General features: G+C 36.8%; 1 protein-coding gene across 4 annotated transcripts; it reads left to right on the forward strand.

Annotated features, from left to right (window-relative positions):
• gigyf2 (GRB10 interacting GYF protein 2) lies at positions 1-25,689 on the forward strand. Of its 4 annotated transcripts, none has more exons than XM_073848466.1 (29): positions 1-63; positions 4,232-4,283; positions 5,631-5,769; positions 5,880-5,975; positions 6,281-6,389; positions 6,612-6,717; positions 8,242-8,282; positions 8,541-8,573; positions 9,193-9,366; positions 9,451-9,677; positions 9,788-9,938; positions 10,580-10,831; positions 10,952-11,148; positions 11,281-11,431; positions 13,061-13,227; positions 13,324-13,418; positions 14,814-14,912; positions 15,085-15,224; positions 16,462-16,559; positions 16,940-17,080; positions 17,382-17,540; positions 18,479-18,724; positions 19,372-19,500; positions 19,650-19,922; positions 21,480-21,667; positions 21,795-21,943; positions 23,123-23,304; positions 23,385-23,520; positions 25,007-25,689. In XM_073848466.1, exons 2-29 carry the CDS (start codon positions 4,246-4,248, stop codon positions 25,072-25,074), a joined length of 3,984 nt encoding a protein of 1,327 aa, XP_073704567.1. In that variant the 5' UTR covers positions 1-63; positions 4,232-4,245; the 3' UTR covers positions 25,075-25,689. The 4 variants fall into 4 exon arrangements, with proteins under 4 accessions (XP_073704567.1, XP_073704568.1, XP_073704570.1 ...); XM_073848467.1 differs by having other exon boundaries at positions 18,482-18,724; XM_073848469.1 differs by having other exon boundaries at positions 9,451-9,662.
• Positions 25,690-26,002: the final 313 nt, after the last annotated feature.

Genomic DNA, 26,002 nt, shown 5'->3' on the forward strand with positions numbered 1-26,002 from the left:
TTGTGGATACGAAACGAGAGACGCCACTCGCACACAAACTCAGCGCTGTCAGTAAAAGCAGAGGTAAGACAGCGGGCCCGGCGTACATGGTTTTGCTCTAAAATAAAACGTAACTATTCCTACGCGAACTCTCAGTAACATAGACCCGCCCCAACTTAGCGAACCGACGCTATTCTAGCCCGCATGGTTGTTAGGCCTAGAAGCACCGGGCTCGATTAGACCGGCCTACCGCTGACGATGCTATCAGCGCTCGCTAGGCAGCTGTAATGGAACACGGTGTGACTGGAGACCGTGAGCACAGGCCGCGTGGATTAAAACTCGTGTCAACTCACTCACACTATTACTTCGATATGATTCTGCGCTCCTATCGGCTGTAATTCCGAAAGTATTTGACACTTCGTACATTTCGCGGCGGTGCGTGGGTTGATTTAAAGTTAGTAGGAGTTGGAAGTCAGAAAGTTAAATGTCCAGCATTAGCCAGTCCAGGATTTTTTTCCTTATTAAAACGCTTAAATGACACATACAGCTGTCCATTCAATTGTTTAAATTACATCTAAACGAATTTATTGGTGTTTTCTTGATTGAGCTTGTGTACTGCAGTGCTTACAGGGTGTATAAAAGCATGGATCGACAGGGACATGCCCATTGAGACCTTAAACTGACATTTAACAGTCTTTGCTTTTGAGGTCTGCGAAAAATATCAACATGTTAAGTCTTGACACAGATCTATTACACGTAATTGCTTGAAAAACTAACCTTGTCTAGTCAAGCCACGTCTAATATTGACATTTTACCTACAAGTGTGTTTTTCTGACCTTCTATTAGCTTCTAAAAAACTAAAACGCCTTGTTCCACACATTAAAGCAGTGAAAATCGACCATTTTATGCTTATTTTGTGAATTTTTTAAGCAGGCTGTACAATGCTAATGCATTGTAAACCCTGCAATCTGTTGACCATCTGTTTTCAACCTAAACTAGCTTTATCGACTGTTTTGTATTCAGCTGTTGCCCTTTTTCCTCCCTGACTGGTGTTAAACACTTGAACATGCTTGTTTGTAACCCTTATAATTGCATGATTTTGTGGGTTTGTTCAGAAAAACTGATCAAAGTGCTTTTTATACGTATGTAAACTATGTTTGGTTTTTGCTGATGGCAGTATGTGTAATCTGGATCGGATTGCTTCATTTGGTTGCACACGTGGTTTAAATCCCAGCAATAGCAAGTCACTCCTGTTTGTTTTGCATAGACGTTATGTCATCTACGTAATGTGGCTGCGTAAGAATGTATAATAATAAGCCAAAAAATAAAATGTTAAGATCTCTTTATTACCCTTGAGATTAAGGTCTTGTTTGACCTCTGCAGTATGCATTTTGTACATGTGATAAGTAAAAAAAAATTAGTTGCATTACATAGTGGGCAAGGGAAGCCGTGGGTTGCACAGATGTCTGAGAATGCCCTTCCTATTTGGGAGAGTTCCTAAAATAGCTCTTGCCGCACTAAGAGGGGAACACTAAGGTGCCGAACGGATGGGGGTCACCTCAAGAAAATGCTGGAAAAAGCGGTTTAGAGCCAAAGTCACTGGTGTAAAGACGTATTATAACTTGTTGGTTTACTTGTTGCACTTTGTGCATGTACAGTGAGGTCAATAAGTATTTGATCACCCTGTTATTTTGCAACTTCTCTTTCTTTAGAAATCATGGAGCGGTCTACAATTTTTTTAGCATAGGTGCATTTCCACTGTGAGAGACATAATCTAAAAATAAAAATCCGGAAATCACATTGTATGATTTTTTTTTAAACAATTTATTTGTGAATTGCTGTGTCAAATAAGTATTAGATCACTTGAGTCAAAATTTTTTATATTTGGTACAGAAGCCTTTGTTAACAATAACAGAGGTCAAAAGGTTCCTGTAGTTCTTCACCAGGTTTGCACACACTGCAGGAGGGATTTAGGCCCACTCCTCCATACAGATCTTCTCTAGATCTGTCAGGTTTCGGGGCTGTCGCTCAGCAACCCAGAGTTTCAGCTCCCTCCAAAGTTTTCCTTTTTCCATTTAGGTCTGGAGACTGGCTAGGCCACTCCAGAACCTTGATATGCTTCTTACGGTGTGCTTTGGTTCATTGTCATGTTGGAAGACCCAGCCATGACCCATGCTCTGACTGAGGGAAGGAGGTTTTTGCCCAATAAGTCACAATACATGGCCCTGTTCATCCTCTCCTTAATACAGTGCAGTCGTCCTGTCCCCTGTGCAGAAAAACACCCCCAGAGCATGATGCTTCCAGCCCCATGCTTCACTGTAGGTATGGTATTATTGGGATGATACTCATCATTCTTCTTCCTCCAAACACGGCAAATGGAGTTAAGACCAAAAAGTTCTACTTAGGTCTCATCTGACCGCAGGACTTTCTCCCATGACTCCTCTGGATCATCCAGATGGTCCCTGGCAAACTTCAGACAGGCCTGGACATGGGCTGACTTAAGCAGGGGAACCTTCTGTGCGATGCAAGATTTTAAACCATGACGTCTTAGTGTATTACTGATAGTAGCCTTGGAAACGATGGTCCCGGCTCTCTTCACGGCATTGACCAGCTCCTCCCGTGTAGTTCTGGGCTGAATCTTCACCATTCTTAGCATCATTGATACCCCATCAGGAGAGATCTTCCGTGGGGCCCCAGTCCGAGGGACATTGACAGTCATCATTAGCCTCGTCCATTTTCTGACAATTGCTCCAACAGTTGTTCTTTTTTCACCAAGCTGCTTGGCAATTGCCCCGTAGCCCTTTCCAGCTTTGTGAAGGTCTACAATTTTGTCTCTTGTGTCTTTTGATAGACTTTGGCTGATTGTGGGGTGCACAGGTGTCTTTATGACAGCTAACGACCTCAAACAGGTGCTACTAATTTAGAATCATGAGCAGAGTGTAGCTGGACTATTTAAAAGCAAAATAACAGGTCTTTGAGGGTCAGAAATCTGGCTCATAAGCAAGTGATCAAATACTTATTTGACACAGTAGTTCACAAATAAATTGTTAAATCATACAATGTGATTTCCGGATTTTTATTTTTAGATTCTGTCTCTCACAGTGGAAATGCACCTATGCTAAAAATTGTAGACCAATCCATGATTTTTAAGTAAGAGAACTTGCAAAATCACAGGGTGATTAAATACTTACTGACCTCACTGTATAATAATTATACTTAAATGGGGATTTAGAACTGAATAAATCATTCATGTGCTTTGTGAAGGTGTTAATTTGAGAATATACAAGGTTGCTCTGATAGCTTCATTTATGTTTGAGCAAACGGTGTCACTCCAAGAGAAGTGATCCGCCTGTGTGTTTTCATAAGCGTTAGCGTGTTTTTGCATTTGGCATCTGTATTTGCAATCGCAAATCGAAGGGGATGTCCCTAAAGGTGAAAGATATGTACGTTATTTTCAGACACCTTGAAATGTACCTATGCAGTTCAGCATGGTGTATTTCTTTTTTTTTTTTTCAATGTGTGTAGGTGTAGTTTTCACACCTTGAACTCTTATTGCACTCAACACACAAAGATAATTTTATTTGCTAGTTGCAAATTGGTTCTAAAGATTATGTAGATTTTCAGTAAATTGCATGCATTTAACTACAAGTCAAGTTGTCTTTTTTTTTTTTTTTATTAGAATTTTTAACATTAGTTAAATGTACAATCCTGCATGTCGTTATGCAACCATAAATGTGATCCTGAACCACAAATCCAGTCATAAGGGTCAATTTTTTTGAAATTGAGACATCTGAAAAGCTGAATGAATAGGACAATATTTGGCTGAGATGCAACTATTTGAAAATCTGGAATCTGAGGGTGCAAAAAAACTGAATATTGAGAAAATTGCCTTTAAAATGTCTAAATGAAATTCTTAGCTATGTATATTACGAAAATAAATAAAAAATAATGTTTTGATATATTTACAATATGAAATATACAAAATATTTTTATGAAACATGATCTATACTTAATATCCTAATGATTTTTGACAAAAAAAAAAAAAAGAAAAAACATTCATTTGAACCATACAGTGTATTTTTGGCTTTTGCTATAAATATACCTGTGCTACTTAAGACTGGTTTTGTGGTCTAGGGTTACTTAAAAATGCCTTTTTTTATTTATTCTTTGAATTTTCAGTCCTTTTTACTTAAGCCAGTTTATAATTTTGTGCTGAGGTATTAATTGAGACTTCTTTTTTTATTGTCTTCAGAATTTTCAAGGAAAATGGCAGAAACCCAGACACTTAACTTCGGACCAGAATGGTGAGTGTTGTTGTGGAAGCCATCTAAATAGTGTTTTAATGACATGTCATAAATGTTCAGTCTTATTATGTACATGAATGTAATCAGGATTGCTTCCGAGAGCCTGTCTTATCTGTTATTGGAAGTTTTGTGATTATGCAAAGTGAAACTTAAGCTCTGTAGATGTCATCTGCGGCATGCTGTCAATTACACAGAAAAGATTTTAACTCGGGAAGCATGTATGGGTTTTACCACAGATTTTTTCAATTAGATTGAAAAGTTTCGCATTTAGAGGTTTCACACACTAAAACTGGAGGTTTAGATCTTAATGTCCGGAAAAAGTTCAGAATTGATTGAAAATGATATCAGAATTATTTAACACATAAGGATGTTATATAAATCTAGTAGGTTTTTATTTAGTTGTTTTCAAAAATCCGATCGCAGAACGCAGAAAACACATCTTCATCAATTTAAAAGTTTATGTAAATGCTTTAACTAAATTACAAGCTTCGTATTTCTTTTTTTTAAACCCTCCTGGTCAGTTTATATACTTACAGCTTGTGAACTTTGTTGTAAGTTCACTTAAATAAAAAGTAGGAATGTAACGATATTAACAATATACATCGTGGTAGCGCAATAGCAAAACTCGATATTATCGTGATCACGTGATGATTTGAAACGATAGGTCTTTCAGGCAAAAAAAATTATATTTGTAAAATATTCTAACATCATAAAAGATCTTTAAAGTTGTGATTTGAGACACATTTTTGTAAACCTGTTTTTATTCAAACTAGGGTTTTCCTTCAAAATAAAAGCTCTATTGTCATTTAGGTCAAAATAGTAGCTTAAAAGTGCAGGATGTTTGGCTGTAATTTAGACTGAGACCGTATACCACAAATAAAAAGAGGGTTGAGCCCCCTTTAAAGTTCAGGTACAAGTCAATTCACAGACTTTTTTTTTCTGATGAAATTTTTTTAGGAACATGGGCTGGAGCTCATATTTCGATATATTTTTTTTTTTTCAAATATCGAAAACGTATCGTGGACTTCATAACAAATATTGTATAGTAAGATTTTGATATCATTACATCTCTAATAAAAAGTAACACTTTAGGCCTGTTACATGCTAAAATGTTGGAACCAATTTTTCTGTAATGTTGACTGCCTGTATTTACTTAAAGACTTTTAATACACCATGAAAGAAATATAAAAAATATGCTATCTTTGTTGTTTTTACATTAATTTGGAAAATTCTGAAGAAAAAAATAAAAAAACTGTTCTTTGTTATGAGTATACATACAGTATTTGTGATTACTGACATGTTTAATGATATACTGACGTATCATGTTTTCTCTCGGCTGTGTCCCAGGCTCCGCGCCCTGTCTGGTGGAGTGGGTACCAGCAGTGTGGCCTCCCCTCCGCTCTCACCCGCATTGCCAAAGTATAAACTCGCAGACTATCGCTACGGGAGAGAAGAGATGCTAGCACTTTATGTAAAGGATAACATGGTAAGGATGACGGTCAGCTTTTGCTGACTCAGTCTCATTTATCTTAAAGCATCTTGTGTGGTTTGCATATTCAGGTTTAAACATTTCCAATCCTTTTTGACCCCTTTTAGATTCCGGTAGATCTTCATGATAAGGAATTTCTACCTATTTTACAAGAGGAGCCCCTGCCACCATTGGCGTTAGTCCCATTTACAGAGGAGGAACAGGTGAGGATTTGACCCGTTTACTCAGAAGACTTGCACATGAATTAGAAAGAGGTGCTTTCTCCAGCAGCTCTCTCTTCTCTATGAAACTGAAGTTGGGTTAAACTTCAATGAAAATCTCTGCCTACATATTCAAGTTGTGGCATTTTTTGTTTTTTTTGCATATGTCATTTTCTCATTTTGGCACATGCTGTGGTCGAAACGGATAAGGAATGTACGCTCTTTTGCTCTCACGCAACCCATTTCTGAGCTTGCAGCTATGCACGTATTGGCCCCTTACGTTGCTGTGCGTGTGTCTGTCTCCACAGAGAAATTTCTCCATGTCTGTAAACAGTGCAGCAGTAATCCGTCTGACAGGAAGGGGTGGAGGGACGGTGGCAGGGGCACCCAGAGGCCGAAGTTCTTCACGGGGGCGAGGTAAGCTGCCTTGCAACCACAGACTTTCCTTTTTCCCTGCTCAGAAGAAGTGCTGTATCTTAATATATTTCTAAAAGCGGAAATACTGCACTTTCTGTTAAACCAGAGCACAGTGCAGACTTTTCACACCTTGTGTAACTTTTTCCTTCTCATGCAGAGTTAAGGTGAGCAAAGGTTAGACTAGTGCATGTGCTCATGAGCCCCTTTTCTTGTGCTTAACAGGGAGGGGCAGAGGAGATGGGTTTTACCAAAGAAGTTTTGATGAAGTGGAAGGAGGTTTTGGCCGTGGAGGGAGAGAGATGCATCGCTCCCAGAGTTGGGAGGAGAGGTATTCAAAATGAACTGCACCTGCAGCACAAACTGTCTGTAAGCAGTTGCGAATCTAACATGCAGACTAAAGGTCCTGATATACATATGGCCTAGTTCTTTTTTTGTTCTATGCTTAGGGGTAAAAAAAATACCTTTGCAGTGGTATACTGTCAGTGAATATGTTTCGATGCAGCCTGTCCTCTCAGTAACAAAATAAACACAAAAATGACAGCAATGAGAAAATAGCAGTATCGAAAGCATCAAATCATAGAGATGTGAATGTTTGCATGAGCGCTGCAATTCATTACTCCAAGTGTGTCACATTTATTTATATGGCACTCAACACACAATAAATTACTTTAAAGCAGCTTTACCATATTAAACATGAAAAAGCTGTGTCATTGTCATTTTCGATTAGATTTCTGCTACGAAACACATGTATGACTCCAATGGACTGAACAGAATGAAAATAAACTAGAGAATTTCTCATATCCCCATTACTTAATCGCCTCAGTAGTTTGAAGGCGTTTACTAATCTAAGCAAACTTTCTGGACAGTTTGTTTTGACAGGCTGTATCGAACTCTCAGAATAAACTTCAAGCAAAATTTTGAGATGACGTCACACTAATTTGTTCTTGGATTTTATTGGAATTACAGTGGTGGCCAAAATTATTTGAACACTAGTATTTTCACCAGCTAAAAATGGTTTTGAGTCCGTTATTTTCTTGTCTTTTCTTGTAGTGTGTCAGTGGGAAATGTCAGTTTACATTTCCAAACAGTAATTTTGCCATTAATTGTAATAATCAAGTAAGATTTTTGTTTGCACAATGAGTCAGACAACAGCCAGTGCTCCACACAGAGATCTGATCTGATCTCATCCTCATCCAGTCTGTTTGGAATGACATGAAGAAACAGAACAAAGTCAGATAGACTAAATCCAGAAGAACTGTGGCAATGTCTCCAAGATGCTTCAAGAAACCTGCAAAGCTACAGTACTTTAAAAATGCTGTAAAATGAGGCAAAAATAATGTCATCATAAATAGATTTTCTTAATGATCCGTTGCATTTAAAGCAGCTTTTGCTCTTGGTGCACTTGCACTTAGATTTTCAGCTAGCCTTGCCGGTAGGTCTCTTGAAGCATCTTAGAGACATTGCCACAGTTCTTCTGGATTTAGTCTGTGTCAGTTTGTTTCTTCATGTCATTCCAGACAGACTGGATGATGATGAGATCAGATCTCTGTGTGGAGGACGGGCTGTTGTCAGACTCCTTGTGTGAACAAAAATATCACTGGATTATTACGGTTAATGGCAAAATGAACTGACACTACAGCAAAAGATTGAAATAACTGATTTAAAACCATTTTAGCTGGTGAAAATACTGTATGTTGTGGCCTTAAAGTGGTCAATTAAAACCACCATTTTTAATAGCCCAGATAGTGATCTAGAAAAATCATTGATAAGGGAAAAATGAAGTGTTTAGTTGTTTGTTTTTTGCACATTTGGTTGAGGTTAACCTGATAAGTTTTTCTCTTGTCTTGCCCAGGGGAGACAGAAGGTTTGAAAAGCCAGGTCGAAAAGATCCAGGTTAGTATGCAAGATTTTTAAGACATAAGTGAAAGTGGGATTCAATTTTTGTTGTGTCACCATGCCATATACAGCTGCCTGTGATTGAGAAATTGCATGAAAGAAAAAAAGACAATCATTTTCTACATGCATGATTTCTTTGCACTTATGGTTTGTGGGTTTAAAACTGACAGCTGACTCGCCCCAACAAAGTATGACATGATGTAATGCATCACATTTTATGTCGGCACTGAACCAACTGAATCTCTTTGTCCACAGATGGAGCACCAGCCCATTTTCCTCTCAATCATGGTAAGTGCTTCTCTTTGTTAACAGAGCTATAAAATGTACATTATTGTTTAAAAGTTTGGGGTTTGGAAGTATGGAAGTGAGAATTTATTCAGCAACGATGCATTAAATTGATAAAGTGTTAGTAAAACCTTATAAATTGTTACAAAATATTTCTATTTTAAATAAATGCTGTTCTTTGAACTTTTTATTTGTTAAATGAAAAGTATCACTGTTTCCATGAATGTATTGAACAGCTCAACTGTTGTCAATGATAATGCAAAATCTTTTTTGAGCAATGAGTCAGCATATTGGAATGGTTTTATAGGATCATGAGCCACTGGAGGATGAGTAATGGCTGCTGAAAACTCAGCTTTGCCATCACAGGAATAATTTGTTTTAAAATAGAAGAATTTCAGTAAAAGTTCAGAATATTATTACATTTTTGACCAAATAAATGCAGACCTAGTGAGAGACTAGTCTAAAAAATTAAACACTTCTGTGTAAAACATTATAAAAGATTAAACTTTTCAGCAGTAGTGTGTAATAGAGGCTTGGCATTCTTCCTGAACTTTGAGTCCATCATAAATGCTCAACATGGAATACTTTATGTAAATTTTAATGGACTTTTTCTTCTTAAAAGTACGGGCAAACTATGAGGATGCTGGTGCAGGGACCGCTCGAAAGCACGAGTTCATCCGCTCAGAGAGTGACAACTGGCGCACGTCTCGAGATGAGCAGAATGGAGAGGAGGATGATTCGGGCTGGAGGCTTGCGGGTTCTCGACGGGATGAACGATGGTGCCCTCCAAGTCCAGGTGTGTTGCACACCCATTTTGTTCCTCTACTTTGTATACCTAATTTGAAAATGTTGTGATCTAAACAAATTCCTCAATTGCCAGACGGCCCACGATCAGCAGGGTGGCGGGAACACCCGGATCAACGTCGGCGCTTTCCTTTCGACGCAAGGGGTGAAGATGGCGGTTACCGTAGACCTCGGTCGGGCAGCGGGAGCGTAGAAGAGGAGAGAGACAGTTTGCCAGAATGGTGTCTGGAAGATGCAGAGGAGGAGACAGGGACATTTGACTCTTCTGGGGCCTTCCTCTCACTTAAGGTGAGGGCGTTGGAAGTGAGTTCTTGATTTTTAATATTCTATTCTATATTATTAAGTAGTAATAAGGATGTTTTTCTAAATTAATTTGTTTTTTAATAAGTGAATTTTTCTCATTGCTTTGTTAGAAAGCTCCTAAGGAGCCGATCCTGGAAGAGGCGGAGCTGGACTTCAGGCCACTAGAGGAGAATGAAGAATACACAGAAAAGGATGACAGTGAATCAGAACAAACCAAAGATACTGACATAGAAAGTAGACGTGAGAGTGACCGAAATGAAGGTGAGAAGGAAATGTCATTGGGATACTGAAGAAATTAATAAGCTTTAAGCTGAATAAATAAGCTATCAATGATGTATGGTTTGTTAGGATAGGACAATTTGAACTATTTGAAAATCTGGAATCTGAGGGTGCAACACAAAATCAATATACTGAGAAAATCACCCTTAAAGTTGTCCAAATTAGGTTCTTAGCAATGCATGTTACTAATTAACAAATGAGTTTTGATATCTATGGTAGGAAATGTACAAAATATCTTCATGAAACATGATCTTTATTTACTATCTTTATTTTTTTACTCATTCAGTATATTTTTAGCTTTTGGTAAAAATATACCCTTGCTACTTAAGACTGGTTTTGCGGTTCAGGGTCACATATCAAAATTGAAACCAACTGTTTTCTCTTTGAATATATTTATTTATTTATTTTGGAAATGTATTCATTTTTCAGTTTTCTTTGAGTAGAATTTAAAGTTCCATTCTTGCTGAATAAATGTATAAATTTTTTTTAAGTATTAAAATCTCACCCCCCCCCCACTTACCTTTCAAATCGTCCTAGCACAATGTCAATTAACATCCCGACGACCCTTTAACAATTGTCAATCACTGTCATTTTTTTTAATCAAACATGACTTTTTTTAACAGAAGGCAGTAAATCAGAAGAGCCATCACCAGTTGCTGTACCGTTTCCAGCCGTGGTAACGCCTCCCAAGGTGGCAACCCCAGCTCCCCTTCCATCTGTGCACCTGGAACAGCCTGTAGAAAGTGAGAGACTATTGGAGAGAACGACCGTACCAGAACTCAGATCTGACCTTAGTAAAGCACCACTACACACAACCCTACCAAACAGCATTGTGGAGGCCATTTCTATACCACATGTCACAAACACACTCCCAGGTAAAAATCACATGAATGAACATTTATTTAGAATATGTAGTCATGAATAAATATATTTAGAAATAAAGTTCTGTAATTTTAATTTGAGGAACCCCTAGTTAAACCTGCCTCTGCTTCCAGATCTTCCGGTCCCGAAACCTTCAGTGCTCCCTGTTCAGTCGGTGCCCACTCAACCCCAGCCAGTCAAGCCTTTGGAGATGCCAGTGGCTGTTGCTCCTGTTCTCCCCCACCCCATGGGCATTGTGGGTCCTATCAGCCGGCCCTCTGCCCTGCCCTCTGACATGGATGAGGATGAGGGACTCAAGCACTTTGAGCAGGTTTGAATGTTAAGCTGATTCCTAAATGCCAAGTTTAAAAAAGATTCACAGCAGAGCTACTCTATCAGCCACATTATAATATAAAGAATGTTTGAATGTTAGATACATTTCATATCCTCTTCTTCCAAACAGGAAGCCGAGAAAATGGTGGCATACCTGCAGGACGGCGGTGTGGACGATGAGCGTTTGGCAACTAAGATCGGTCACAAACCCACAGCTCTCCCCATTACCCATGAGGCTGCATTCAAGTGGTTTTACAAAGATCCACAGGGAGAGATCCAAGGTAGGGATATCAGGATTCAAACTAATTCTAGCACTGCATTATCAGGGCTCTAGAGTGCGACCTAATTTCTCAATGGTGCGACTAAAAAAAATCAAAGGTTGCACCGGTGCGACCAGCCGTTCGAGGGGGAAAAAAACGAAACTCCGTCACTCTTAAAGTCTCCCTGTTGCTCAACAACAGACACACATGAGACCCATATCGTGGTCTAAACCAATCAGAGATGAAGGACGGATCCCGCTCCCCCTCTGATTGGCCGTGGTCCAGATATTCCTGTACGTGTGTGTACGTTTGAAAATGCATGTGATGCAGTCAGGATGTCTCTGCATTGTCAAGCGTTTACAATACCTCCTCCGCAAAAACACGGACTGGATCGCGGACTCCATTCATAAAAAACGAATTTACTATGGCGCGGAATGCCACGTAATACGTCGATTTCTGGATTGATAAATCAAAAGTTGGTCTGTCACTTCATTCAAATCGCGATATGGACTAGTGTCTATGAAAACTGAAAGGCAAAAAGACCGTTTAATATGAATCCTGCATGTTCCGTTTGCCTCTATGTATTAATGGTGGAGACGTGTATTTTTTTTTAACTACACACGTATAGGCTACTGAAGCACGCGTGACGCTCCCGCTAATTTTTGGTATTTGCATCTCACATGAACAGAAACTCAATCTCCAAACCTACTGTGTCACTTTTACCGTTTCATTTGAGAAGGAACATATCATACTGTACACACAGGAAGTTCACGGCAACCTGTCAAAATAAAAGTACGGTTTAACATGAAACAGAACAATATTAGTCCTGTATTACTTTTGTACAGTATAATGTAGGTGTTCATATATTCCTATTTATAAATCATATATATGTTTGCCAAAAATTAAAAAGGTTTATTTTTCATTTGATTAAAAATAAATACATGTTTATGCTTTCATTTGATTATGAGAAAAATTAAAACAAGAATTTCGAAAAATAAAAATAAAATAACAATTTTAAAGCCCTATTGTTCAAAATGTTAAAATAGAGAGTTTTGGACTTATTTTTTCACTGAAATGTTTTCGTTATTACACAAAGTAGGGTAAAGTACTGGGGAAAAAATATGCTTCAAATAAAGAACTTTATATTGACCAGATTGTTAGTTAATCATTTACAAGTCAATATTGCTTATATGGACAGGGATTAAAAAATAAATAAAATAAAAAAGTAAAAAAAAAGTGAACTTGTAAAACTGCGGTGTTAAATGTGATGCGGTTGAAAATTTGGGTGCACCTAACTTTTGTGCTGGTGCACCTAAGAAAAAAAGTTAGGCGCACCAGTGCAAAAAGTTAGTCTAGAGCCCTGATTATGAAAGCTGTTTTGCAGGTAAAAGATGGTTAGATTAATGACACCACCATAGCAGTTTAACTGTTTAGGACAAACAAGGGACTATCACAAAAAAAAAAAAAACTAACTTATGACTAAATCTTTTCCTTGTATTTTAAAACCTGCACCTTACAAATGCTTTTCAAAGAGCCTATAGCTTTTGCCCCTTGCCTGCGATGAAGCCTCTAACCCTCAAAGAATTTACAATGTTACTGTGCTGCTCTGAATAGCCACATTCAGTGATCACAGTGTCTGTCTTCTCACAGGACCATTTAATAACCCGGAGATGTCTGAGTGGTTTCAGGCAGGCTATTTCACCATGACCTTGCAGGTGAAGCGAGGCTGTGATGAGATGTTCCAGCCCCTGGGAGAGATGATTAAGTTGTGGGGGCGAGTGCCCTTTACACCTGGGCCCACACTACCTCCCATACTGGTAATAAGACTCTCATGTGCCAGACCCAAGACTTCCTCCCCCAGATTTTCAGCATCATAAAAAGTTTTGCTTTGCTTGTGTTTTGTTTTTACATAGGGAGATGCAGAACAAGAGAGGATGAAAAGACAACAAGAGATGAATGCTCTAAATATGTATCAGCTACAGCAGCTGCAATATCAGTACTTACTCAGGTATGATGACAGACGATGAAGGGTTTAATTTTTGCTGTGCTAACAGAATTGCCAGAAAGAACAGCCAAAAAATAACCTGATTAAAAAAACCCATTTTATTCTTCTGTCTTTTATTGTTCTGCCCTAAACTTGCACTATTTTAATATAACTTTTAAGATAATATTTATGGGCCATTCTGCAGAGTCAGAGTTGGAAACATTTTTAAATAAATGTCTTTTTCCACAAATATTGTATGTATGCAAATTGTATAATATCCAAATTCTCATTGTATTTTCAGAAAGTTTTGGAATATTTGTCCTCTCCCCAAATTTGTCACTACCGAAACACAGTAATATATAATTGAATTAGAAGGGTTGTATTGACATATTAAGATTTTGCTTACATTTTCCTTGTAAATATATATTTTTCTGTTTTATTAAAACATTTTCAGAGGGTAAATCAATAACAGTTGCAATTTTAACAATATTTCAAGATTTGTTGTATTTTGAATCCAATTATTTTTTGTAAAAGGCAAAAAGTTGATCATACTGATTTCAAAGTTAAGGAATAATTAGTTTGAATATACATTGTACCGTAAAACTATCATAACATCCTAGTTGATAATTCAGTGTACTTTATTTTTGACAAAACATCCCATGTTTCGGTAGTGACAGTAAAGCTTTGATACCGAATGTTAACCCACATACTAAAACACTACTAAAACATTCTAAAAAAAAAACTAAAAAAAATTGCATAACGGTACTAAAAAATGTTTTTTTCCCTCAAATAAAGGATGACCCGAAAATTAAAGATGTCACTACTGAAACTTGACCACATTTACCTCAAAATGATGGAGCCTATCTACTCACTATGTAGCTATGAGACAGAGACACACATATTTCCTGATCATAAATGTAGGGGTGTATTTAAAATGAGTCTCAGGCAATGGACTAAAACATGCACTGTTTCAGTAGTGACATAAACATGCTGGACACATTAAAAAATAAAATTAAGATTTTAAAAATTTACAAATTTATTTATTTTTTTGAACTTCACTTTTTTTAAACAATCAAAAAAAAAATTAAACACGACTATGGAATAAAATGCAAAATTATTTGAAATTAGTTTAAATTTAGGGGTTAGGGTTTGGGACAGCCAACTCCCAATTGGAAGTACCCAATAAATTTTTTTCCATTGTGAGACAGCAGTTTGCACCAATTCTGTAGAATGGCCCTTATGTGAAAATGAAATCTTTTGTAACAAAAGTCTTTGCTCTCCCTTTTGATCAATTTAATTTATCCATATGCTAAATATCTTATTTAGTTAATTTCAAACGTTCATTTTTGTTATTACATTATCTTATTTAACTCTGAACAGAATGAAAGTTGCTAAATACACTTTCTTTTTTTCCTCTAGGCAACAGTATGCTCTGGCTCAGCAGAAAGTTTTAAGCTCTGCACCTCCTCCACAACAGCAGCAGCTCAATCTCCTCCTCCATCAGGCGCTCAAGATCAGGTTCGATTTAAATTACTTTTGTTTTCAGTCTTCGTGTCACGATCACACATCAGAGCAAACAGAGGATTGTATTATTAATACAGCAAAGTGTGGGCGGTGTGATACATTGCATTGGTGTTGTGGTTGAGCGTATGTGACATAATCTCACGGTTTGATTTTTTTGCCCCTGCAGAACGCCAGAGCCACAACAGAGCCTCTTACCTCCTGTCACACGCTCCATGTCGGTTCCAGACTCGGGTTCTGTATGGGAAATGCAGAGCCCTTCCACTCAGGCATCCTGTTCTCCAAACATGCAGCCCACCACTCCCAGCAGTACGTTTTAACATTAAAGAAATTAACTTTTTCTATAGTTCATTTACTCACCCTCAAGTTGTTCCAAACCTCTGAGTTTCTTTCTTACATTGAGCCCAAAAGCATTTCTTTTGGTGGTAGCCATTGACAGTATGAAAAAAAAAATAAATAAATACTATGAAAGTCAATGGGTGCCATCAAATATAAGTTTGAAACAAATCAAGGGTAAGTCATGATAGAATTTCGTGTCAACTGTACCTTTATGAGACTAACTAATGCTTAAACAGTTTATGCCTTCATCTGCCTCTCACTTCAAACTATTAGGTGCTTTTGATTTCATTTTTGGCAGATGTTCACTTCATGCTGTGGAGGTTTATGTTGTCTAGAAATCCTGTATCAGACATCAGCATTTGAGTCAGAGTGCCTCAGTAGGTTTAAATGAAAAAAAAAAGTGCTGTTGTCTTCCTGCAGTGCTTTTGTTGTATGCCTTGTGTTTTTTTAGTTTTTTTTTCCTACTCTCACTTACAGTAACGCACAACTTTTTTAAGTTTTGGATATGAGTCATGCTCATCTCGTGGTATAACCCTGTTACAGGGTGATTTGACTCAGCTGAATAGATGCGACTTAAGCAGAACAGAAACGTGGCGTTTGTCAGGGTTGTATTTGCTTTAACTAGAACAGTGGATAGTGTTTTTGCTGTTGTTTTTTATCTTTACATTTATAATGTTTGTGGCAGACTCTTACCATGCTGTTATCACATTACTGATTAATATCAGAGTCTGTCGCTTAGGTTACTGAGTTAGAAGCGATACATGTCAAGATTGAATATATTGTGTTCTGTCATTCTATTTTATTCCATGAGGTGTTTGAGACAGCATAGTATCAAAGAAATATCTGGTGCAAATTTAATTATTCTTTTTGATAACACACAACGTTCTTTTGGCACTAAATCATCTGTAGCAGCTGTGGATGCTTCGGCTGACTCATTTTCTCAGAGTAGATTTCTATGATGGCATCATGGCTGCTTCATGATCATCTGCATATGTCATCGCAGACGCATCTTTTTCTAACTATTAAAGTCATTTAATTGGTTGTAAAATGCATATTGCGATTTGTGCTATTAATATAATTTTGTTAGATCCAGCATCCCTAATGAAGTGGCATCCAAAAGTTTTCTTGAGTGTCTGAATTTGTGCAAGATGCATACACTTGATGCTTATGTCACATCAAATATAAGCTTGCAATTTTGTCTTTTTAGCTTGGGAAGGGAGTAGCGTATGGGATCTGCCACTAGACTCCATGCCTCAAGCGTCTTCCATTGAACAGATGCAGCTGGAGAAAGCCAAAGCTTTGAAGGTAAGAAAGATTGATATATGTGACCCTGGATCACTAAACACTAAAGCACAATATTTAGCAGAGATATAGCTTTTTGAAAATCTGAGGGTGCAAATAAATCAAAATATTGAGAAAATCGGAAAAAAAATTGCCCAAATGAATCAATGCACATTACTAATGAAAAATTAAGGTTTTATATATAACTAAAACAAAAATTAGAACTCCAAAAAAAAAAAAAGTAAATTAAAGAATAAATAAAGTACTGAATATTTAACTTGCATTAAAATTTAACAAACAAAAAATTGTTATATTATTCAAAATATTAACAAAAACTGTAGTAGTATTAATTACACTAAAGTGTCATTTTATAAATGTGTTTTCTTTTCTCTTCTGCCCTAAAGCTTGAGATGGAGAGACGAGAGGCAGAACTTCGGGCCAAAAGGGAAGAGGAGGAGAGGAAGCGGTTGGAAGAGGCACTGCGTGCTAGACAAGAGGAGGAGCGGAAACGTTTAGAGGAAGAAGAGCTGGCACGGCGCAAGCAGGTCTGAAGAGAAAACATGCAATGCACATTTAAGCTTAAATGCAATGCTTTACATTTGAAAAAATGTCTATATGGTACCATATAGAGGAGTGACAGTTTTTACTTTTAGCTTTTTAAGTTTGTTGTGCAAGCACTCAGTGCATTTTTGGTTACATAAAAACAGTTTTTAATGTACTTGCATAAAGAATTAGCACATTCATGTAATATTCTCACACTTAAACTAGTCATATTACTAGTCAGGATTTTAAGTGGGTGGTTCTTTGATGCTCAGTGGCATTAATGCAATATCTGTGGCTCTGTAGGAGGAGGCTCTCCAGAGACAGCGGGAGCAGGAGGAGGCGCAGCGGCGGAAGAAAGAGGAGGAGGAAAGGTTAGCTCAGGAGGAGGCACTCCGTCGGCTAGAGGAAAGAAGGAGAGAAGAGGAGGAGAGGAGACAAAGGGAAGAATTCCTCCGCAAACAGGTAAGAGTTACCTGCACCAAGTGTAATCGTTTGAGCCATGTTCAGTTTTTGGACAATTACTAAAGATTATTTAGGCAGGAAGTTTAAATTTGAAATGGAAAATACACAGTTGAAGTCAAAAGTTTACACACACCTTGCAGAATCTGCAAAATGTTAATTATTTTACCAAAAAATGAGGGATCGTACAAAATGCATGTTATCTTCTGTTTAGTACTGACCTGAATAAGATATTTCACATTAAAGATGTTTACATATAGTCCATAAGAGAAAATAGTAGTTGAATTTATAAAAAAAAACATATTTAGGCAAAGTAAGAAATGTGTACACCTTTATTCTGTTCCAAAAGACTCTTAATGCACCATGTTTCCTTCTAAAGCATCAGTGAGCATACAGTACAGCAAAATCATAGTCATTATTAGAAAGGGTTAAAAAAAAAAAAAAAACACAATGTTGAAAAACCAAAGATTTCGTGGGACCTGAAGGATTTTTTTCTGAAGAACAGCATTCAGAGCAACTATCACTAAACAAACAAAAAAAAAAAAAAACACAGCTGTGGATCATTCAGGTAACAACACAGTATTAGGAAATCAAGTGTATGTAAACTTTTGAACAGAGTAATTTTTATAAATTCAACTATTTTCTTAAGTGGATTATGTGTAAGTGTCTTTTATGTGAAATATCTTATTCAGGTCAGTACTAAATAAAAAATAACATGCATTTTGTATGATCTTTCTTATTTTGGTAAAATTAACATTTTGAAGATTCTGCAAGGTGTACGTAAACTTTTGACCTCAACTGTATAGACTTTTGTGTAACTTTTAAGTTTTGTTTCAGAACTAAAAAACGCCACTTAACCATGGTAAAATCACTAATGCCTGGCCTATGTTTTGACATTTGTTATGGTTTAGTGCTCTTATTTATCTTTAAATATTTTCCAGCAGGAAGAGGAGCGGAGAAAACAAGAAGAACTGGAAGCTCAGAGGCGGCGTGAAGAAGAAAAGAGGCTAGAAGAGGAGGCAGCAGCTGCAGCAGCCGCATTGGTGAGGCAACAGCAGGAGGAGCTGAAAAGGAGAGAGCAGGAGGCCCAAAGGCAGCAGGAGCTACAGAGGCAGCGGCAGCAGCAGCAGGAGGCGCTCCGTCGACTGCAACAGCAGCAGCAACAACAGCAGCTTGCACAGATGAAGGTAAAAAATCCTGCTCATAATTTGAAATATCTAGTGATGTAACAATATCAAAATCCTACGATATGATAATAAGATATATGAAGTCCACAATAAGATATTATTGCGATATTAACAAAGAAAAACAAATAAAGACAAATAAAGATTTTTAAAATTAAATTATTCTATCTAATGCACTTTGAGAGTTCAAAATTTAGAAATTAAACCAATGTTCCTAGGAAAACTTAGGTCTGGAAAGTTGTACCTGAACTTTAAAGGGGACTCAACCCTCTTTTTAGTTGTAATATACTGTCTCAGTCTAAATTACATTTACACTGGTGTTTTAGAAGCCAAACTAATTAGAATATAATAATAATAATAATAATAATAATTTCATATTATTGTTATTCCAATGGCAGTAATAGCCATATATTGTAAAACAATTGCACTGTAAAATAAAATAAAATGAATATTATATAGTATATTACTTTTTGCTTTACACTACAGCAGATAATGCCATTTTGTTTTAGTCATATTTTAGTCATCTGAATTTTTTAAATTTCCTTCTTTTTTGTGCTTAGCTGGTCACAAGCCTGATAAAACTAAAACTTTTTTTTGTTTGTTGAATAACCCAGTTAATGCATTTTTGTTTATCATGTGTATGTTCCCAGCTCCCTTCATCATCTAAGTGGGGTCAGCAGTCAACCACAGCAAACACCCTCTCACAGTCTCAAAATGCCCTGTCGCTTGCTGAAATCCAGAAATTGGAGGAGGAGAGAGAACGACAGACACGAGAAGAGGTATTCCTCTTCCCCACCTCACACTTCCTCTTGTAAATTACAACAGGCTACCATGTGACCAAGCAGGATAAAAAAAAAAACATTTCATACAGATATGAGAATTTGTAAGATATAGATTTTTTCCTAATCTTTATTTTTCGCCCCTGCAGCAGAGACGGCAGCAGCAGGAGCTCCAGAGGGTTCAGCAGCAGCAACCTCAGATGAAGCTCTCAGGCTGGGGCAGCATGGCCAAGCAGCCAGCGGCCACCAAGTCTCTGCTGGAGATCCAGAAAGAGGAAGCGCAGCAGATGAAACAGCGGAAGGAGCAGCAGCAGCAGCAACAACAACAACAACAACAACAACAACAGCAGCAACCACCACCACCGCAGCAGCAGCAACAACAATCAACTGTTACCCAGCAAAACCGCACACAGAACCGAGTGGTGAGTTATGTGTTGAACATCCTTTAAAGCAGCCTATAGTTCTAGTACCCTCAAAAGTGGGTACCAAATGTACATTCAAGGTTCCCACAAGTCCATAAAAAGTCTTGGTATCAATTTAAAGTCTTAAAAATCTTAAATGATATAATAAAAGTCTTTGTTATAGGAAGGAAAGACTGAAAACATTAAACTCAGTGCATAGAAGTATTAGCACAATGATCATTTTATTACCTTTTTTATACACAATTTCATCATATCAGCAAAATCTAATATCAGCTGACCTCTAATTTTATGTATTGATATTTTAGTGAGATATTAATACATATGTGACAGTCAAAGATATCGCCTGTTGCTGATGCCTTTGACGATAATAAGATGATTATTATTATGCGTCAAAAAGGCACCTAACTTTAGCGATGCAGCGCGGAGAGTCGGTCCTCAGAAACTTGCCGCGGTATAAACGTGCAGTGAAAATGGGTAAGAGATTTATTCATCATACAGTGTACATAGATTAAGTGTAGACAGTCACTGGGATAGCACAGGTAGTAAAATGTGGTTTAGGCTGAATTAAATACGATATATGAGAATCCGTCTGTATATAGTAAACATAAACATTCACCTCAGTAACATCTGTATGCGTAAACTAGAATTACGATGCGATAAAATGGCACTAAACATATGCACGTGAATTACACGCACATCGCTTCTGCACAATCAATATGAACTGAACTACAACATGAACTGATGACAAAGATCAGACATACAGTGGTAACATTATCGCAATATGACGGGTATAGAAATATACATTCATTTACATTCAAGCACGCACATTTACCACTCACTGAAGATAGCAGAGAATGAAACTGAAAGTAAACTTGAACCTATCCAACAGAACTACCGTCAGCGCTCTGTACACGCACAACTTAGTCACATGCACTACCCTTACAAAACGAATAAGGAATTTATTACATATTGACATATTTGCATATCATTAAATAAATTAGCACGATAATATCATGTATCGACGATCTCACAGGCTGACGATAGGACAATATGAAAACTGCATATCGCCCAACACTAGTAGCGGGTATATTTGTAGCAATAGTAAAAATGCATTGTATGGGTCAAAATTGTGGATTTTTCTTTTATGCCAAAAATCATTAGGATAATAAGTAAAGATCATGTCCCATGAAAATATACTGTAGATTTCCTACCGTAAACATCAAAACCTGTTTTTAATTAGTAATATTCATTGCTAAAAACTTCATTTGGACAACTTTATAGGCAATTTTCTCAATATTTTGAATATTTTGACACCCTCAGATTTCAGATTTATCAAATAGTTGTATCTCAGCCAAATATTGTCCTATCCTAACAAACCACAAATCATTGGAAAGCATATTTATTCAGATGATGTATAAATCTCAATTCAATAAATGGATCATTATGACTGGTTTTGCGGTCACATGTGCATATGTTGAATAACACAGTCTTAAATCCTGATCTATGTGCATTAGTCAGACTTTTAATAGATTGAATGACCTCTCTGTCTCTGTCCAGGCCCTCAATTCATCAGTGTGGGGTTCTGTTAATAATGTCGGCTCAAACTGGATGATGGACAGCAGTGTCTGGGGCGATGCTCAGAACTCTAATATTGGCTTCTGGGATGAAGCAGTAAAGGAGGCCGCCCCACCTCAGGCTACACGCAAGAGCCACAATCAGAAAAACAAGGGCAACGCTAACCTCAGGTGAACCATTACACAGTTTAGTGTCTATATTGCACTAAACAGTGGAATAAAACCTTAGACTTGGGTGCAGAACAGCTTTATGTGCCATTTCCATGCTGTATTTAGTCAAATAATCTGTTTTCTGCAGTAATAGCAGCAGTGGTAAAGCCAGTAAAAAGGTGGAAGAGGAAGAGAAGCTACTGAAACTGTTCCAGGGAGCCAATAAGAACCAGGACGGCTTTATGCAGTGGTGTGAACAGACTCTACACACTCTCAACACAGCCAATAACCTCGACGGTGAGTCTCTCACACACACTCGTTTCTCACCCTTGACTATCTTGCTTATTGGCATCTGTGTATTATAAAATACGCAAGCGATTGCCCAGATAATTCTTCCCACAAACCACTTCCCTCTTTGATGTGTCATCGCTTTTTTTTCTCGAGTATTTTAATTTGATTGTATGAAGAGAATGTCGATTCTGATGTTAAAATGGTCTTATTTCATTTATAAAAACATCTAATTGCAGTCTTTTGATGTAAGATTATACTGAAGAAATAAAACACCGTTATTCGTTTAATGTTCAGACATTTGTGACCCTGGACCACAAAACTAATCTTAAGTAGCATGGGTACGTTTGTAGCAATAGCCAAAAATACATTGTATTGGTCAAATTTTCTTTCCAAAAATCATCAGGATATTAATTAAAGATAATGTTTCATGAAGATATTTTAATTACTTCCAACCGTAAATATATCAAAACTTAATTTTTAATTAGTAATATGCATTGCCTAAGAACATTACTGGCAACATTAATTCTCTCAATTTTATTTTTTTTTGCACCCTCAGATTTTTAAAAATTGTTCTATCTTAACAAACCATGCATCAATGGAAACTTATTTATTCAGCTTTCAGATGATGTGTAAATCTCAATTTCAAGCAATTGACACTTCTGACTGGTTTTGAGTCACATTTAGCTTGTGTTATGGTTATAAGTATTATATATATAAGTATTATATATTATACATAACCTCTTTTAAAAAGTGGTTTAAAGTAGGAATGCACCAAATGTTTGGCAACCAAAATTATTTGGCCAAAAATAGCAAAAAAAAGCTCTTGGTGTTTGGCCGAATAAGCAAAAAGACAGAATAAATTATACTGAACAATGATATGACGCTATCAAATTGACCTGTCCAAGAAAGACTCAAAAATCATCAAGAGACTGTTTAGTTTCCCATTGCATGAGATGAGCAAGAGGTGGTTGTTGCTGGTTTCTGTATGATGACTGAAATTGCAAAATGGCCTTAAACCAAATAAACTGCATTTATTTGTACATTAAAAAACACATTAAAAAGACACGAAAAATCGCCTTCGGCCCAGTGTTTTATTTTGTTTGGCTTCGGCCAAGAATTTTAATTTCGGTGCATCCCGAATTTAAAGCTTTCTGAAAGTCATCAGTCTTTCTCCTCATCCCACAGTCCCCACCTTTGCGTCATTCCTGAAGGAAGTGGACTCACCGTACGAAGTGCACGACTACGTGAGAGCCTACCTGGGTGACACTCCACAAGCCAAGGACTTCGCCAAGCAGTTCCTGGAGCGCCGTGCCAAACAGAATGCTAACCAGCAAAAACCTCAGCAGGGCCAGCAGCAAAAACAGCAGGTGTGTTGTGTGACTGCGCACTATGATGCATGTGTTTTTCTTTTGTTATTTGCATTAAAATCAGTGTGTTTGTGTTTCAGGAGTCCGTGTGGGGAATGAGTCAAATGTCACAATCAGTCCTGCTTCAACAACAGCAGCAACAGCGGTTTGAGACGGTCACCTCGGGTAAGAAGAAGAAGAAACAGAAGATGGTACGGGCCGATCCGAGCCTTCTAGGTGAGTGTTTGAGAAAGTAATTTACAGCTTTTGTCATTTTAAAACGTGATATGATCTGTAGAGAACTTACTCGGTGGTTCAGCTTCTTGTGAAGTGATGTTAATCATGATGACTGTCAAAATAGTTTGTTTTGACTTAAATGATCTGAGTAAATTAATAAAAAAGGCAGACCACTAAGATATGTGTTGCACTTTATTTTTGACGGAAAGTCCCTAAAATTCTCATTCTTAAAATGGTTCTTATTTTTAACTTCATGTAAAACTTTAATTATAGCTCAGGCTTACTGTAATTAAAAATAAAACTGAAACCAATCACTTGAAAGAAACATTGCTGAAATAAAGTACTGCTAATACTAGTAATAAATGAGACGGTGTATTATTGATGGTCGATGATATTAAAAATAACACTCTTATGGAAGTTTTTTGTTACATTTACATTTAGACCATATTTTTATTGCTGTTTTACATTTAAGAACACCATTGTAAAATGTCCAGATGCATTATAATGTGAAAAAAAAAAAACAGTTTTCATAATTATCACTCATTATCAATTTAAATAAATATACTACCAGTCAAAAGTTTAAGATTTTATGATTTTTAATGTTTTTTTAAAGAGTCTCTTCTGCTTACAAAGCTTGCATTTATTTGATCCAAAATACAACAAGCAGTGATATATTGAGAATGTTAAATGTTATTTCTTTTGATCAAAGCTAAATTTTCAGCATCATTACTCCAGTCTTCAGTGTCGCATAATCCTTCAGAAATCATTCTAAAATGCTGATTTGCTATTCATAAAATTGTTTTATTATTATCATCATATTTAAAATAGTTGAGTACACTATTTTTCCATCAGGATTATTTGATGAATAGAAAAAATATAGAAATTAATACTTTGATTACTTTTATTTAGCAAGGATGCTTTAAATGGATGGAAAGTGGTGATAAAGACATTTATTATGTTACAAAAGATTTTTATATTAGATACATGCTGTTCTTCCGATCTTTCTATTCATCAAAGAAACCTGAAAAAAATTTAAACAGCTGTTTTCAACATAATAACAATGCTTTTTTGAGCAGCAAATCAGAATAATAGAATGATTTCTGAAGGATCATGTGACTGGAGTAATGATGCTAAAAATTCAGCTTTATATTTAATTTAATTTAAAATATATTAAAATAGAAAGCAGTTATTTTAAATAGTAAAAATATTTAAATTTGTTTTGCTGTTTTTTGGATCAAATAAATGCAGGCTTGGTGAGCAGAAGAGACTTCTTTAAAAAAAAAAAACATTAAAAATCTTTATACTTTTAGTATATGTATAGTTTAAAACAACGGATGTGCTTCATTATCAAAAAATAAATGCTCACTGATTATAGTTTTTTAAATTTATAAACTCTGGGACCATTTTAATAAAAATGAAAATTAATTCAAAATATTATATTTACTTTTCTCCCTGTAATGGTTTTAATTTCTCCACATCTCTGCAGGTTTTTCTGTCAATGCCTCGTCTGAGAGACTCAACATGGGCGAGATTGAGACCGTGGAAGACTTTTGAGGCCTGCTGATCAACAAGCTCCCCCTACTGTTTCCCATCTGAACAGCTGCCCTAATATTCCCTTCAAACCTCTTTTCTTTTTTTTTTCCTTTTTTTTTCTTTGATTTTTGGAGTAGATTCAGGGCAGCAACTTTTTCTTCCTCCCTAATCCAGAGGAAACCACAGTTGCAATAACAGCGCTGCCCCGTGGCCACAAAAAGAACCAAAAACACAACGCCTTGAGAAAAGTAAAAAGAGAGGGTTGCATCTGCAGGAAGAGGAGTCAACAGATTTCACAGTGTCCCTCCACCGAAATCATGCTCATCTCCCAGCTGATGTTTCTTTAAGTGTGAATAAAAGGAGTGCAGAGGGAAAAAAATACGTATAATCCCCATTACAACTTCCTTTTTTTAATTTATTTGTTCCTCCCCTCATTCTTTTAGCATTTTTCCGTTTTCTTCCCTTCTCTCCTCTCCCGCTTTGCTGCCCCTATGTTGACGGACGTCGATTACAACATAGGACTCGTGGAAATGTAATCAACAGTGTCCTGTTTTAAGGGCATGTTTGAAAGTTCCAGACAGTTACCCATTTCTTTGTAAAATATTAGGCTGTTTAAAGAATAAACTTTCAATTCTGCATCTGTATTATAATATATGGAAATGAACCAGTGGAGTCAAACTTTTTTTTATTATTTCAGGACGACGAATAAATCAAACAGTCTCTTGTGTGGACTGTTCTGCACGCTTTTGCTCGAAATGCACAAAGCAGGGTTGTGCAAATTTTTACGTGCAATGCAGATTTTCAAGGTTATGGAAAGCCTGGAAATTTCAGGAAGGTTTACAATTGTGTTTTGGAAATGCATATAATATACATGTTTCTAGTTATACTTGACTCTAAAGTATTTCATTGGCTGTCCATCACCTCTTTGTGTGCAGTCAAGTTATTTTCA

The sequence above is a fragment of the Garra rufa genome, chromosome 10 (genome assembly GCF_049309525.1).
Source record: "Garra rufa chromosome 10, GarRuf1.0, whole genome shotgun sequence".
Classification (NCBI taxonomy): Eukaryota; Metazoa; Chordata; class Actinopteri; order Cypriniformes; family Cyprinidae; genus Garra; species Garra rufa.

Bases quoted from the DNA above. Each gene is read 5' to 3' on its own strand.
- gigyf2 (XM_073848466.1), top strand. From the start codon at position 4,246: ATGGCAGAAACCCAGACACTTAACTTCGGACCAGAATG. The intron at 16,560-16,939 runs GTAAGAAAGATT...TCTGCCCTAAAG, and splicing joins AGAAAGCCAAAGCTTTGAAG to CTTGAGATGGAGAGACGAGA. The intron at 21,944-23,122 runs GTGAGTCTCTCA...CTCATCCCACAG, and splicing joins CACAGCCAATAACCTCGACG to TCCCCACCTTTGCGTCATTC.